General features: G+C 38.2%; 1 protein-coding gene across 13 annotated transcripts in view; it reads right to left on the reverse strand.

Moving 5' to 3' along the window:
- The window catches only part of TENM3 (teneurin transmembrane protein 3), a 432264-nt gene that overhangs the window by 58478 nt on the left and 355880 nt on the right, over positions 1 to 17906 (reverse strand). For 9 of the 13 annotated variants that reach the window (XM_076336477.1, XM_076336471.1, XM_076336467.1 and 6 more), the window contains 3 exons: positions 10265 to 10291; positions 8661 to 8681; positions 7595 to 7741 (listed from right to left, as the gene is read on the reverse strand). In XM_076336477.1, the coding sequence (XP_076192592.1) occupies positions 7595 to 7741; positions 8661 to 8681; positions 10265 to 10291 (195 nt within the window). The remainder of the gene's footprint in view (positions 1 to 7594; positions 7742 to 8660; positions 8682 to 10264; positions 10292 to 17906) is intronic. The other 4 variants (XM_076336476.1, XM_076336469.1, XM_076336468.1 and 1 more) reach the window with 2 other exon arrangements.

Genomic DNA, 17906 nt, shown 5'->3' on the forward strand with positions numbered 1-17906 from the left:
ACACGTTGAACAAACCAGAAAATGAAGGCACTCAGGCTCTGCATACACTGTTAACTTATAAATATTAAACATTTTAGGTGGGTCTAAGTAGCTTTTATCTGAGGTTATTTGGCTTGCTAGAGAAAAGAAACAAGTAACTCCCACTCTGCTGTTTTCCTGAAGTTTTTTAGCATATCTATGCTGCAAGTAGCTTTAAATATTTCACAACATTTATCAAGGTGGATTCCTTTATACCCTGGCAGAAAGATTTTGTTGCTAGTGGCAAAGGCAATATCCACAACTATTTTGCATGAAAATGTATGAGAGAACAAAATCTGTATTTAACATTTAGATTTTATTCTGAATAAACTGATGAGGAATGCTGGCCAGTATAAACAAGATTTAAACACATGGGTGCTTTTATGCTTATGTGCTGAAATATTCACATATAATGAGCATTAGAACTGTCACATCACTGGAAATCTAATTTGGTGAAAGATTAAAATCAAGATCAAATTGATAACTACTAATTTGCTGTAAGTAAAGTCATAAGGAAAATGAGCCTGGAAATGTCAGCTACAGAAAATTTCTAGATGAATGTAATATGGTATCACATAGCTGATAATTGTTTCCCCAAAAGAACAGCAAGACTGAAATAGCTCAAACATTTTATTATTCCATTTAGACTAGAGAGGGAGCTTGCTTGCTGCACTAAACTGAAAAATATACCAATGCAGCACTTGGAGGAAGCCCATGACTGCTTCTCTCGCAAAATAATCTAGCTTTAGAGTAAAACTTCTTTCTGAAGGGAAAAATATAATCCATTTTTGTTCAATCATATGTTGAAAGAGTGTAAGTAAACAGAGATCTTCTAAAGGTATTCCTCTAAGGATTGCTGTGCTATGTGGATCAGTTAGAGGACTGGCAAAATAGTAAAGGACTGGGATTTCTATTCTTTTGTACATCTAAAAGTCTTATTTAACTCAGCTGACATTGAAGTCAGTTCAGGGAAAATAAAAGGGATGAAAAAGTCATTGTTAAGTATATCAAAGTTTAAACTTTTTTAAGAAAAAAGAAAGAACACTGATTTTTTCCTGGGATAAGGATACGCCAGAGGGTCGTGTTGCCATTCAGATAGACCTCAACAGACTGGAGAAATGAGCTGACAGGAACCTCATGCAGTTCAACAGAGAGAAGTGCAAAGTCCTGCACCTGGGGAGGAACAACCCCATGCACCAGTACATGCTGGGGGACAACTGGCTGCAAGGCAGCTTTGTGGAGAAGACCTTGGGAGTCCTGGTGGACACCAAATTGAACATGAGCCAGCAACATGCCCTTGTGGCAAAGAAGGTGCCAATGACATCCTGGGTTGCATTAGGAGTTTTGCCAGCAGATCAAGGGAGGTGATCCTTCCCCTCTACTCAGCACTGGTGAGGCTACACCTGGAGTGCTGTGTGCAGGCTGGGCTTTCCAGTACAAGAGAGATGTGGGCATACTAGAGAAAGCTCGGTGAAGGGCCATGAAGATGGTTAAGGCCTTGACACATCTCTCCTATACGGAAAGACTGAGAGAGCTGAGACTGTCTAGCCTGGAGAAAAGAAGGCTCGGGGGGGGGAATCTCATCAATGTGTACCGATACCTAATGGGAGGGTGTAAGAAAGACCACCTTTCAGTGGCTCCCAGCGAAAGGACAAGAGACAATGGGCACAGAGTGAAACACAGGAAATTCTGTCTAAACATCAGAAAAACTTTTTTTACTGTGAAAGTGGTTGGATACTGCAACAGGTTGCCCAGGGAAGTTGAGGAGTCTCCGTCCTTGGAGATATTAAAAACCCAGCTGGACACAGCCCTGAGCAACCTGCTCTACTTGATCCTGCTCTGAGCAGTGGGTGGGATTAGATTTCTGGAGGCTTTTCCTCAAACAGTCTGTGACTCTTGTGATTTTCTAGTCTCATTCTTGAACAACATGAAATCCTTTCCTAGCTGAAGTACTGACCTCCCTTCCTGGTTTTAATTCCAGAGGTCTGGATCAGTGTCAAAGCTGGGGGTACTGATGGTTAAAAGCATAGTTTTGGGTTTTTATATTTCTGTATGGTCTCCCAGGCAATATCTGGTGCAGTTGCCAAAGAAATGCTCAAATTTTGTCATTCATCTTTGTTAGTTTATAAAAAGCAAATGTACATCTGGAGTATAGTCTGCAGGTCATAAAACTGCATGAGATCGACACCTTCTGAACTAATCAGCTGGAAATGCATTTTTACAAGCCTCTCTGCTAACATCAATCAGAGAAAGAATCTCATTTTCACCAGCCAAGATACAGGGATACACTGTTTGCTATTTTTCTGTGGAGTTTATCAGCAACTTGCGCAGGTGAGTGACGGATGGTTATGAATCTGACTCCTTATAACTTGAGAAAACATTTTTCATTCTTTCTCTGTACTTACGTGGCTAGAGCTATCTAGTACCACTAAGTTGAGTACTCTATTGTACTGTGTGAAGCAGAGTAAAATTTCCTTTCTGAAATAGCTCTGCAAAATTATTGATGAATTTTGTGTAGCCTGAAAAACGTGACTTAGCTCAACGCTGGCTTATCAGTTATATCACTCAAATATGATAATGAAATTATAAAGAAAATAGAAACTCCTACAGCCAGCTGGACAATCATTATCAGTCTCAGATGGCTATTCTGTATTTCTTTGTTCTAGATGTAAGTGGTTCTTCCATACACAGAAGACATAATGACTACATTATTGTTTCCTTCCTCAAAAGCTAAAGTCTAGCTGTAAAAATCTTGACTAATGTTACTTTTCCCTTTGTTGCAAAATGCAAAGAATTGCAATGGAGCATGGTCTGTTGATAAGATTGCTTATTTGGAGAGACTAATAAAACCACCAAAACATTAAATGAGAGGAGTCAAGACGAGGATTCCCACACTTATGGATGACTGAAAAATAAGATGTACTAGTGGGCGTGTTTGCTTTTGAATGGAATTTAAAGGGTAGATATAAAACTGCTGGAAGGAATTAAAAAAGGGGGACAGAATAAGACCCGGGCACAAGTTCTGCCAGTGTCAAGGGGAGATCGTGGCCAAGGACCTACATAAATCACATTCTTGGTAAATAAGTTGATTATATATTGAGGCAACAAAAAATCTCCATGAAGTGAAATTCAGTGCCTACATAGGAAGAAAACAGTTTCGGAGCTACAATGCTGGCCGTCCCACCAGGATGGTTTTGGTGACTGTGGCACACTAAGGCAAGAGGCTGGAAAGGACAGAAAACTATTAATAAACCTCAGTTTTCCTCACATAGCTCAATTTTACAACAGGCTATAATGAATGGACTCCAATATAGACACCAAAAATGACTGCCTGTAGGAGCAGCTGGTTGGAAAAGCCACAAAAGCAGAAATAGCCCTTGATTTATTCCTGAGCAGTGCACAAGGACCTTGTTCAATGTTACTACTGCAGTATCTCTATAAGTATACCTATAACGTACTCAAATTCAACATTCCTGTTGGAGTGAAGAAGCCTAAAATATAAAGTGTCGGGCTCTAAATGAGCTGTCACTCCAGAAAGAAATCTTGGAGTCACCGTGGATAAATGCTATGGATGTATCAACCCAGGACTCCCCAGCAACCATACATGCAAACAAAAAGCTGAAGAATAATGGGAGGTGTTGGAGCACAAACCAGAGAACATGAGCATGCCACTGTATCAGTCCTAATTCAAGTACAAACTTCCTGAAATTTCCTGAGCTTCGGTTATCTTTGTACTTAGTAACCCTTCTGACATTCAAAACATTCTGTGGTAGTAATTTCCTACTTGAATTAGCAGCCTGCTAGTATACCAAAGAAAATATAAATTCACATTTGTCCAATTATATTCTTTTGCTAAGCATTTGCTATTAGCCACTGTCAGAGAAAAGGCCCTGGTTTAGGTAATCTTTAGGCTGAATTTGTACTACCCTGTGACAATGCTTATCAGGAGCAGGCTATCCTAGCCTATGCAAGTAATTACAAAAATACAGTAGTGGTAAGTACACTTTGCTTTATTACAGTATTTATTTTCATTTTCGTAATAAAAGAATATTAATAATCCCTTAAATCCTGCTGGTGGAAACCTGTAACTACTCTTAATAATTGGATAGGAGCTAATAAAAAGCAAACTTAACAAAGGAATCTGTTCAATAAAGACCTACCTAAACTAAAGAGTAAACAGCTTATTCTTCCTACAGTGATGACAAAACATGGCCCACTTTGTTAAATTATAATAGTGACACATTTTTCCCAACTAAAGAAGTGAGGCTTATTCCACCCACGGATGACTCTGACTTCCCCTCTCCCCACAAAGTCGTTAGGAGTTTAATTCAGCCTAAGGTCTCTTGTTGCACACACATTCCTTGTGGGTTGCTAAAATGTAAAGAAAATCCTGTATTTTATTATCCAAATCAAACACATGGAAAAATAAAGAGTGATCCTTAGAGAGAAAGGAAATGATCTGCAAGACTCTCAAAAAACTGTATTAAAAGGAAGTAAGAGGAAGAGTAAAAATCATCCCATCATACGTCAATAGTATCTAGAAGGGAAAATGATCAAGTGCGCCTTGATGTCATTAGCATTTCCTATGGAGAATATTCCCATTGAGGTCCTTGGGATGCTCACGTTCACAGAATTTGAACAATCAGTCCCAGAAAGAGCTAAGAATCAAAGGAGCAGCAAATACTGTTATTAATGAATTATATTAATATATGAAATATATTTTATCCAGTGGAGGATGAAACATAACATTAACCACAGCATATCAATTAGTTAACAACCAAGATAACTTTAATTATATAACCACTGAGCATAGTGCGATGTAAATCACACTACCTGCAGTCATCGGTATAAATTCAGCGTAAGTGCTCAGATAACCTAATCTCCCACAATAAACAAATACAGCAGAGGCATCCTTGCACCATTCCCTGTAGCTGTCTGGAATTTGAATGGCTTGCTCAAGAGATTAGTGGGCTGATTGCAGGTACTCTTGGAAAGGGAAGAAACACCGATTCTCTTTCCAGGTGGGTTTCTGGCAAAGACGACTTTCTTCTCCCAGTTTTGTTTGGTATGCTTCCAGCTTTTAATTTAATTTAATTGTTATATTTTAACCCTTTTCCTCAGCCACTAGTCAAAGACTGAAGTGAAAATGCTCTGTACTGAAGCATATAAATTAAAATAAGGTCCACTGAAAGAGAAATGCCAATGACAAATAGCATTATATAGGTCAATCATGGCAAAACAACTGTTTGGCCAATCCCTTCCTCATACAGAGCTGCATAATGTCTGTAAAGGAAATAATGAAAAAAACTGAGAGGAAAAAAGCAACAAAATACCAGCATTAGACTTTTTTTTTCAATATTGTTCTTTCTTCTTGAACTTTAAGTCATCCTGTTAGATCCTTCTGCTCCAATTCCTCGGTCCTTTTCCCCTTTTCCTCACAAACAGCTATTACTGTTTTCAGTCTGAAGGAGCGTCTTCTTTTCCCTTGTTCTGTTTACGTGCATTCCTGTTCACCTTGCTCCTCTTCCTCTGTCCTGGTTCCCACTGCTCCGTTATCTGCTCTTGACTCTCCTTCTGATATGTCACGTCCCTTATCTTTAATGTTTACTGAATCTGTTTTAGTCTATCACTGGACTTTCAACTTTTTTTTCCTACATAATCTATTTTTTTCCCTCCAAGTTGTTTATGCTCTAACCTAGTTTCTCCTCCTCCGTGCTTTGTCTCCTTTCATGCTTGCGGGTTTCTCTTTCTTCCTTATGTTCATAATCCCCCGGCCCACCTGAACTTAATTCCCCAAACAGCACATCTCTGCATGGATATGCTATGGCTAATCGTTCCTCTTGCACCCTTCCTACGTGCAGAAATTCAGCTTCACACTAGCTCAGATTGTGTATACCAGATTGCAACAGACTCTTTAGGCCCCTAAATGTGCAAAACTGACTCAAAATATACAATATGTAACGGAGAAGGATGACAAATCAAATGAAGTGTAAAGCAATAAACAGCAGCACTGTTTTAACTGTGTTATTTATTTTCTTTGGGAAGTAAATGCTGCTGTTACTTATAGTTTGTGAAGTCTCAGATCCCAACTATAGTCGGGATATAAGAGCAAACAGCCAACCAGCAATGGCAAAAGCATACGGAGTCTAAAGCTGAAAAACAAAGTAACGGATGACTTTATCCAGGGGCCCTAATGGAGTTTCTTATCTCTGCTTTGAATCTGAAGGTGTTAAACAAAAAAAGAGTTGATGACAGAAGGGGAAGAAAGACAGACAGTAAAAGCATTATGCTGATCTAATATTTGACTGCATTCACATTTAATCTTGTTTTTGTGTGGTTTTTTGTGTGATTCTGGAGTCATGCCAAAGTCCCAGCCCCTCTACCTTCCCTACCCTACAACAATGATTGCAGATTGATTCCTTAAGTCAACAGTCCTGCCTGCATCTCGCTGCAGATTGTTACCTGTCACCTGAATGACAGAGTGCAGAAAAGCAAGCCAAAAACCAAAGACTTCTGGGAGCATCCCGTTTCATCTGAGCGTTCACAGGTTATGGAGGGTAGACTGGGCAACCAATTGTTTCCAGCAACAGTATCATAGGTCAAAATGTAAACTCCCCATTTGACCTTTTCTCTTGGTATAATTTCCTTGTGAGATCACTGAAAATTTGAACTGCTTTCTTTTTTTTTCCCGCCACTACAGTTCACTGAGTTGAGACTATGTTTTATTCCCATATAAAAGAACATTGAAGGGAAACTAAGGTGATACCCATCATTTTCTAAGTACATATCTCACCTGTCATAAGCATCTTGTAAGGCTTTGCTGATAGGCCATATAAAAGCACTGAATACTGCAGTGTATTCTTACAGGCTGTGCTGGTTTTGGCTGGGATAGAGTTAAGTAGCTGGTATGGGGCTATGTTTTGGATTTGTGCTGAAAACAGTGTTGATAACCCAGGGATGTTTTAGTTACTGCTGAGCAGTGCTTACACAGAGTCAAGGCGTCTTCTGCTTCTCACACCACCCCACCAGCGAGCACGCTGGGGGTGCATGAGAAGCTGGGAGGGGACACAGCTGGGACAGCTGACCCCAACCGACCAAAGGGATATTCCATGCCATGTGACGTCATGCTCAGCATGTAAAGCTGGGGGAAGAAGAAGGAAGGGGGGGATGTTTGGAGTGATGGCATTTGTCTTCCCAAGTAACCGTTACGTGTGATGGAGCCCTGCTTTCCTGGGGATGGCTGAACACCTGCCTGCCGATGGGAAGGAGTGAATGAATTCCTTGTTTTGCTTTGCTTGCGTGCGCGGCTTTTGCTTTACCTATTAAACTGTCTTTATCTCAACCCATGAGTTTTCTCAGTTTTACCCTTCCGATTCCCTCCCCCATCCCACCGGGCGGGAGTGAGTGAGTGGCTGTGTGGTGCTTAGTTGCCGGCTGGGGTTAAACCATGACACAGGCATAAGAGCTAGTAAAACGGGTGTATGGGTCTCATGGCAGTATTTCATCACCTGACTGTAAAACCTCCATTCCTCAACAGGTTCTCCCCAGTGTTAAAGATCCAGCTGGTATATCTTACCTCCTTCATTGTCCTTACTGTCAGTGCAGAGAGTTTCCATGGCTACGTCACAGCCTGCGCCCCTCCATCCTGGCTGGCAGACGCAGTGCCAGCCATTTTGGTCCAGCGTGCACCTCCCATTGCTATTGCACAAGCCAGGGCAGCCCTCTGTTGAAACAGAGAAAGAAGAAAAATCACAAGTAATTTAAATATTGCAATTATATAAAAAGAAAAAAAATACAAACAAGGGACACTTACTGGGAACAGGCCTTAAGAACAGCACAAATACTGTAATTGCACATGGAGTGGAACAGCAACATTACCTGGGGAACGTAATTCTTAACAAAGTGGCATCTTTGATTGGCCTGACACTTGAGACACCACTTACCTGTACAGGCAGGAAATAAATGCACCAATCCTCTAAATACCTGCAGGCCAGACAAAATTAAGTTTGATTTTTAAATTTCTTTTTTGGCAAAGTAACAAGAGATGAGTGCATAGTGCAAACACAGCTGTGTAAAATGATACATTTTTCTGTGCTCATAGAACAGATCATTATTTGCTCTATGCAGTATTGGTTACTTACTGGCACAAATGTTTCAGCTCCCTGTTACTATGAACAAATCCCTCCAAATTCTTAAGTAGGAAAATGGGTATGATTTTAGGCACGTAATAAAAGAGAACATTAACTTTATCTGGTCTCAGAGTTGCCGTGTGTTCATGTGAAATTACAGTGCGTTAAATAATTGCACAAAGTATAGGCCAGTTTTAATGACTATACTTTATGCCAAAAATACATTCCTTTTCACAGAATAAGCAAAGCCCAGGAAATAGTGAAGCAGCTTAGCATCTATTCTAACAAACATTAGGATTCAGGCTGCATACGGATGGGACAGGACCAACAGGATTTCCAACTAAATGTAATAGCTGTGCGTATTTGATTACTTAGGACGGACAAAATGAAATACCATAAGGACCACAATAAAACATTGATAGACTGAACAAAAACACGGTAGTGACGTGCTTCAAGACAGATAGCAGAGAGTGATTTTTTGTGACAATCTCCCTAAGGCTTTTGTGCTGTTACCTTTATATCCTATCTTGTCTGCTTTTATGGCCAAGGAGGGAAAATTTGGGAAACAATTAAAATAATTTAATATATCCAAAATCGATAATTGTTTTCAGTCTAACATTGCATTAAAAAAAACAGTATCTGTCACTTTCTAGTGATGAAATCTGGCATGCAGCCAACATGATCTGTATGAGGATGAGAAAACTATAAATATGTAGATTTTGGTGTTCCTTATCTATGACTATGATAAGACACTGACAGAAGCAAGTACAGATATGGCACTAAGTATCTTATGAGAAGGTGGCTACAAATCAGATATTTTTGGACACAACAATTTTCTGCAAACTTCTATCCAAAAAAACTAAGTAACTGGCTAAACACTTCTTCACTTTGTAGAACTACTATCTTTGTGAACTAATCTACTGACCCGTTTTGGTTAAGCTTAGTTAAGCTTAGAAGTGTCTTTCAGAAGTAATAGTCTATTTTTTTCTGCTAAAGACTTTTGAATTTACTGACTCCTTTCAACCATGTTGCTCCAAATTACAAATATTCCCAGAAAAAAGTTATAAAGGGTGCTTAACTCTTGTCAAATTACTATTAGAAGGCAGAGAATCAGGAAAACCTCTTGTGAGGAAGTACAGTGATGCTACAGTTACGGATATTGTGGCACCATGCCAGGCTGAGATTAGTCTTGCTACTCTTATTCTTTCAGACTGTAGCTGCTAATAGTATTTGTTGACGTACTGAGAACTATTTTTTTCTTATTCTTTCTTCTGTTTAATTTATGGAAGACTTAGGTATTTAATTGCAATACTGACACAGTGTTTTAGGAGTCAACTAGGTACACTCAAGACTTATTGTGTGAAAGCCTGGATATTGCCATGAATATTGCCATATTCTAAAGAAAAAAACACAAATAAGGAATAGAGAAAGATACTCAGGGAAAGAGGGGTAGGAATATTTTAAACATTTTTCTAAATCAATTTTTTACCATAACTGAAGATACAAGAATCTTTGCTGTTTCATGTTAGGCTTTTGCATCCTTGAACCTTTTAACTGAAAATGTTGCACAGAGTATACAAGCTTTTTCTAGCTTCATACAAAATACAAGTCATAATTACCTATAGATTTTCTACATTCAGATAAACAAAAGCTTAAAAGCCTGGGGTATTCTATTGATCTGTCTATATAAACACACACATATCTATAATTTATCTGTTCTTTAGAACTAATGACACTTGTTCTGTGACAGGAGTATCACTTTGCTTCGTTTCCTAAATATTTAGTTTTGTAGGTAGAGGTCCAATGACAAAATTAACAAAAATGCACCAAACAGCAAATGAATACTATCTTCAGTTTTTGGTTCAAACAAAATCTAATACATGTATACAGTTTGTATATAAATGTATAATTACTGATAAAATGTTATTATATAACATAAGCAAGATTTCATTTTTAATTTGAGATGAGTTGAAGGTCATATGAGTTAAATCTATAATCCATGGAATGTATGTAAGAGAAGATTCTTTTGCCCAGACTAGTACGTTTGTAACTATATATTCATATAAAAAAAGTACATGTAGGTATAGGCATGTCATCAAAGAGCAAATATACAGTACCTTTCACTATCTTATCCAAATAGTGAGCTTGAGAATTAAAAAGAAAAAAAAACAGACAGACATTTCAGAAGTGTCACATAAAACAAGAATTGTTCAGAATTCACATGCAAATCAAGCAGGTGCACCTGACATGAGGGGTCTTACATTACAAAATGAAAATGTATTTCAAGGCTTTTAAAAATGCAAGAAATTCTCTTTTCAGCAAACATCGTCACGATTCAATGAAACTATTTTAGAAAGGAGGCCTGCAGAAGGAAGAGATGCTACCTTTCTGAGACTACGTTTTTCTTCTGACTTCTCTTCACACGCTTTCATTTTCACATATTACAAAAATATAATCAAAGCTAGTTAAAAAATTCAATTTTTAACACAACATAAGAGTAATTACTTAGCTTATGAGCTTTAAAACACTGACCATACTGGAAGATCTTTGATTTGCAGGTCACGTATGACTCTGACAGCATAACCAGTGCACTATCTTAATTCCGATTGGATTAACAGGATTTTTAGGAGGAATAGTTTTCTTCTGCTTCAATTCAGCCACAGTTATTCTTCTGAGCACACACACCAATTATGTAAAATAAGTTAGATCGTATAAATGGGGTGGAAGAGGGCGTAGTGGGGTTAGTAGCGTGGTGATCCATTTCACTTGGAAAAATGGGTGAAAATTAAACTTAGGCTTTAGATGTGTAAAAATAAATAACATGGTATATCCAAGAATAGCAAGATTTTTTTTTCATAAGTTATGACACTTAAAATTTCACAAAAAATTTTAGGAGGCAGATGGATGAATGACAGACAGAGCACAAGATGGATTTAAAGCAGCAGGCACTACTTTTAATACATGAAACACAGGAGAGATGAGCTATATGTTCCCTCCTTACTTTCAGGGATCAGACATCAACTGCAGTTGTGTTAAAGGGCTTAACATCATAGAGCAAAACCACGCAGGCCAGGTCCATCGCAGGCTACCAAACCCAGCCACCTGCACATAAGGTGATGGGATATTACAGACTATTGCAGCGGGGACACACCAAGCTGAGTCAACAATGTCGGATTCAATCCCCTGGTTTTGCTGTGGACAAGGTCTCTCAACAGAGCCCTCATGGGCTCTTTTACTTTCAGAATTTGACCTTTTCTAAATCCCTGCTGGATGATGGTCCGTGTCTGGCAAGTAACTCTGTCACTTGCTATTAACCCTCAACTTTGTGTATTGGATGGGTAAGAAAGGCATTTCCAACCATGGCATCTCCTCCAGTTTGGATGAACGGGAAAAAGCTCTTCCCGAGCCCAAGGAGGGAGGTAATCAGATATGTAGTCTCACAGAAGCCACAGTCACTGCTACGACTAAGAGGTGGAAACTTCCTAGTCCCTCTCTCTCAAAGAAAGTGTCAGGTATCCACTGCACAGTTGTTGTTTTGGTTTTTTTTTTCCTATAATGGTAAAGTTAAAGGGAGACAAAGTAAGAAGGTGAAAACATCCATTACAGAACATTTAGAACAGCAGCAACAAACTAAGTAGCTTTTCACATTAACCACAAACAAAAAGAAAAGTGATACAGCTGCATTTCAGGGTGGATGAAATTCTTCTCTTACTCATCCAATATAATTCCCCTTGCTCCTACACAGCTGCTCTTAGAACAGAGTGTAGTATGCGTGGAGGAAAAATCAAGCTTTATTCCATAAAATGGAAGCAATTAAGTCTGTCTGGGGAATGCATCTGTCCACCAGTGAAACATTAAATGCCTCTACAAATGTAGGGATAGGTAACAAAACAGAACATAAAAAACCCCCTCCTAGGCAACTAAAAATAGTCCCTGCAATCCCAGGTCCCCACATGCTATTTCCTTTCAGAAATCCAAAAAGGATAAAGAAAATGCTCTTTAAGATTTTTTTGTATCCAGTAGTCTTTATAAGAAGCCAGTCCCAGACCATAAACCTGTAATGCTTGGAAAACACGTTCTATCTTCCAGCATCCTTTTACTGATGGTCAGCTAACATTAAGGACAACATTAGAAACTATTTTGGTTAACATGCAGCATCCTAGAAGAATCAAAAAGCAGAAAACAAGTGACCAAAAATAGTATAACTTTGCAGTGAAGTTTAACTAGCCATGCTGTCCTCCTTATCTTCACAGCACTGCAACTGAAACAGGAATGAAACCAGCTCTGTGTGAAACTACAAAATACAAGCCTTTTTCCCTCTGCATAGAGAATTCTAGGTGGGATTTGGAGCACTTCAGTAGGATGGAGCATCTCAGCAGGTGCTCCTTGGCAAGATATTTACACATCTGGCACATGTGGGTTATGTTAAGTCCTTAAGAAGTCTAATTATAGACCAGACAATATACCTACAAGGGTTTTATTGCAGGGTTTAAGACTGTGAAATTTAAAATCTTGCTATTATTTCCAGAAGTAGAGGTACTTCATATAGCTCCAAATGGAATGAAGAAAAACAAAAATGAAGATAGAAAATTTGTACATTTTCTAGGATAGTCAAAATCCAAGAAGATGTAAGTGGCATTCAAAATTCATACAATGTAAAATATTAATGGTGTTATCAATGTGTGTGGATATTTATATAAATATGTGCCAGATAAATGTATTTTACAAAGAACTGATAAGTCAGACAAATTCATATTTAACTCAGCATATTTCATAACCAGTCAGAACCCAGATTTTTTTTTTTTTAATATAATGTCTCCCGTTAGTCTCCTATCAGAGATGTAAGTGAGTGTCTTCCTTAAATTATTCATATGCTACGTCCTCCAGGTATGACAGAATAGCCACAGAATAAAAGTACATATTAAATCCATTTATCCCAATCAGCTCCTGTTAAAATCAGCATGAGTCACATACCCACTGATTTGATGTTCCTTAATTGGTACTTATAACACTGCTTTATTCTGATTATTCTGTCATAAAGGATTGTAACAGTGACATGCTTCTAAATACTGTATAGCAAATTTACATTTCTATTAGTTTACATTATGCTCCTCCAGCAGACATCTTCACCCATCATAATCTTTGTAACCTGTACACTAGACTACAATATGCCATGTATTTTTTGTAGCATATATATAGTCCCATTATAGTGTCAACTCACAACAGCTCCACTGGAGTCATGAGTTACTTTGCCATAAGAGCAGAATTTGACCTCATAGCACCACCAGACATGAAGCAAAAATACAAAAGAATGTGACCAAAGCCACGTCGATCAAGGTCTGCCTAAATTAAAAACTACTTTTAAGGTTTTTTGCTTCCTCCACCTTGAAAGCATGAGCTGAACCCCTGCCTCCTCTTCACTAATACTATCAGCTTTCTCCCTTCCTTACTGTGTTACAGCCTCTCCCTCTAAAAGAAAACAGAAAGGAGAAATTAGAAAGAGAGAAGAGAGCCAAAGGGGTGAAGGAAAAAAAAAAGATGATGAAGAAATAATTTCAGTACACAGCAACAATGAAGAACGCTGTCCTGCTCCTCTCCTAGCAAGCTCAGCTTTGCTTACTCTCCTCATCTCCCACAGTTCAGTACAGCAATCCCCATTCAGTGGGGAACGATTGCATACATATCTCTGCCGCTAACACAAACTTCATGCTCCCAGACACAGATCTACAGGAAGATGTGAACAACGTATCTTGCATCAGTCATGTTCACGCTTCTGCGTAACTTTGCACCAAGTGTCATATAAGGAGATTACAGGTCAAAATACCATCTTAATTTCTTGGTAGAAAAACTGACTGCAAGCAAACTATGGTATGTTGATATGATACTGTTTACCTTAAGCTTTCTATACATTTGTCTATTTCTTTGTAGTTATAAAGTTTTAATATCTTCACTTAATGTTTTCACTAATTTTTAGTATTTGTTAAAACTTTGTTTATGATCTATAGGACAAACAAACCCCCCGCACATTACAAGAATATCATAAGAGTAGCCGAGTCAAACACCCAAATTTTAGGCAATGCCAGGTTTATGGCTACCTGTGCAATTTTTACACCCTTCTTCCTTCGTCAATGTACAGATCTGACAGTCCTCATTCAGCGCTCATTCTCTCATGAACAACAAATGGCTGATACCCTAGTAGCAGGCACACCATGCTAACCTAAACAAAGAAGTAACTTTGCTTATAGACTTTTCTATCATCTTCCTCCTAAAATCAAAATTATTTAGTGTAGTATCTTCACACTACTGGTGTGAGCAGAGAATATATTCTTACCTCATTTTACAGGTGGGTAACTAAGGCATAGAAAGATTAAAGTAAAAAGTCTCCACCCATTTGGTTGCAAACACATATGACGTGATTTTCCAAAATACTTATAATTATATAGGATTTCATACACAAACCAGCATTTTAGCAATTCACACACAAGCAAGTCAGGTCCCCAGAAAATGAAGAATGGTGAGAGGACACTCTTTTAAAGTTTGCCTTTGTGAATGACTAACAGAAAATACATGACAGAAGCAAGGGTGGAATCCAGTTCTTCAAAATTATTCTTAACCGGGAGATCAACCTGTGCACCAGTCTCTGGCACAAATTAAGTTGAGTTTCTGCATGAGACAGCCCTTCATGGCCTTGCAACGTTCTTGAATCAGGTCCATCAGGTGCAGAGAGAAAAGTAGTTAGATAGCGTTATATTTTTTATTACAATTGTATGCATGTGCTATTATATATATCTTCTGTTATATGATATAATGATAATGACACACAATAGTGTTGTCTTGTGGCTTCCTAAGTTTATGTTCTCAATTTTGCAACTTTACTAATATTCTTTTAACATGTTTTTTGTGTATTTGAAAGTTCTCAAGTCCTATGCACATAAAGGAAACTGCAAAAAAATGAAGAGAAAAAAAGGATTTCATTCTGTGACATTACATTTTTTTCATGGTAAGCAAGAGGGAAGCTTAGATGAACCACCCACGCTTCTGCCATTTGTGCTAACAAAGTGTTATGAACATTATTTCTTACTCCCTGCACAGCCAAGCAGTAGCAGGGGATGAGGCACACACTTTATCAGTGGTTTCACAGACACTTGCCAAGAGAAGAAGAACTCCGAGAGTTTCACTGCAAGCTTTAGGGAGAATGCAGTTTGTGTAAACAGGTTTTTGTGCTTGTTTTGGGGAAACTGGTACAAAAAACAGAGTTGACGGCTCTGGCCTGACCCCTCTAACCTATTCAAGACTTAGTCTGTTGTGGTTTACTTCTCCTGACCTGGCTACCAGATCACCATTAAGTTCCTCTCTTTTCTACCCAGCCAAAGTTTAACTATCCTGACAATTAAAACACCTTTTGAATGTAAAAAACCCAAATATCCCTTGTGATATTTAAACCCAGTATTTCTTATCCTACCCACAGCAGACTTAGAGAATAATGTATTGATTCCTTTAAGCAACTTCTTTTACTCTCAAAGTGTGACAAAAAAAAGCCATGCATCCATATGCAATTTCTGGGGAGCTCCATACCTCTACCAGAAAATGTACAGGAGTCCAGAATTCATAAAATTTTAAAGCCACTGTTCTAGCCTGTCTTCAGAGCGGTTCACTCATGACAAATTCATCATCCACTACTGCCTTTTCTGAGTCTCTTCTGCCTGATGAGCTGCTTCCTAACTTGAATTTGTGCAGTTGATTATTCATACTTAGCACAGACCCCAGCATTTGTTGAATTGCACCTTATTTTTCTGCATAGCCTGCGCTATTTGTTAAAGTAATTTTAAATTCTTGTCCTGTCTTCCAAAGTGCTTGGGGGCAGCGGGCTGTAGTATCATTTGCAAATGTAATTCTCTCTGTTCATCACTGAACAGTACTGAAAGCACATGTTCTTCCACTGTAAGCAGCTCATGGTCGTCATCCTTTCTCTGAGTTTATAAGAACCTTGTCTTAGACATACCATATGTTCAGAGCATTGCTGCCAATGGAGGAGGATTACAAACACTCTTTCCTTTTGATACTTTCTTACTCCTAAATTCCCATCTTGCCCTTCTTGTAAAGGAGAACACATGGATGGAATAATAGTTTCAGGCAATTTTCTTTGTTTTTCTTCCTGCATAGGCCAAAACATAATCCTCACCCTGAAATCATATCTTCTTCATCATTTCTGCACTCTTCTCCAATGTCTACATAGACCTGCAGCAGACGTATCTGCTGCATACATTTCTGCAGAGAAACCTGAATTCATTGCAATTTATCCCTTGCCAAAACTGCAACCATTCTTTGCAGCAACCATTTATGGGTTTTTATGTACAAGGGCACATAAGCCCACTACCCTTTAGATGTTTTGTTCTGGAGTCCATCCCAATTTTATTACAAACTAAGATTTCTCATCATTATTACTGGAAAGCCATATGTATCTAGAAAGAAAAGGTTCAGTTGCTTTTAAGGATATAATAGACATAGGAAGTTTGGGACTGCTGATATGTTCATGAGCAGTGTTGTTTCCTCTTTAACATCTATTTAGCTGGAAAAGGATTTAGAAGAAAGGGTATATGCCATTAAGGATTTAAAACTGTCTCACATGTACAGGCTGAAAAAGTTCAAATACCTGTCTGAGACCTCTGACAAACTCGCAAAGACCTGCCTCAGACAGATGCGGGTAAAACCTGACACTTACATTAAGAACTGCATGAAAGATAAATTTGGCTTGAAAACGTATTACGGGATGGAACGGGACGGGAACCATTATTGTTTCCGTCTTTCTTCCTGACTGGAAGTACTTTCAGAATGTGTCTGAGCAGCATGCAACTATACAACGTACAAAAGCACGCACTTTCTGGCCACTTCAGCTCAAGTTAGCTTTGCAACATGCTTTAAAATTCTTCACATCTCAGAGGATTCTGCTGTTTTCTGAAAATGTGCCTAACTTGAACTTCACATGTGGTGCTCATTTAAATGCAAATCAACCAATTAGCAATTTAAAAGTATGCTAACAGATAATTTGTATTCGAGATACTTGGTCTTGAAATGTGTTAAGGCCTGACCACTAACTCACTTTTTTTCACAGCTTCAGATATGCACGCACTATCTTAAATTTACCTGGTAATTGAATATTTTTATAGTTACCAAACTTGCAAGTATTTTGCATATTCAAGTGTTGGCCTGGCAAATTAATAACATGCTCTTCAGGCACAGGAAAGATCAAAACCATAACTTTACTAAATTTCATGAAATCTTGTTAAACTGTGGTTATCAGTCCTCTGGGTGCCAAGAAAGTAATCTCTTTTCCATGAAGATTTTGCATTGAGGGTACAGGTATAAAGATTGTGGTGAAACCCTGACTCCGATGTAGTCAGGTGTTTTCAAAGTAGGATTTCACTCACAATATTGTGGTGAACTAATTGATATTTGATGTAATTAGTTTTCAATCTTTGGTTAATTTTATCTGAGAATAAACTGTTTGAATGTCAAAGGTCATACCTTCATTCAGATACAATCTTACTCTTAAGATTAAATTTGTGCTGAGGTATAATTCCATGAACTCAAAACTAAGGAAAAATGTAAATTTAGGAATTTTGATAATTACAGAATATATTAATGCAGCAGTAATTATTCTAATTTGAAGGACAAAAATTTCCTTCTGATCAAAATTCTAAAATCTCAAAAGAATCTTAAAATTTAGGAGGAATTCTTGGTATGTATGCATTAAGGTAT

Source organism: Aptenodytes patagonicus, chromosome 4, assembly GCF_965638725.1.
Source record: "Aptenodytes patagonicus chromosome 4, bAptPat1.pri.cur, whole genome shotgun sequence".
NCBI classification, from domain to species: Eukaryota; Metazoa; Chordata; class Aves; order Sphenisciformes; family Spheniscidae; genus Aptenodytes; species Aptenodytes patagonicus.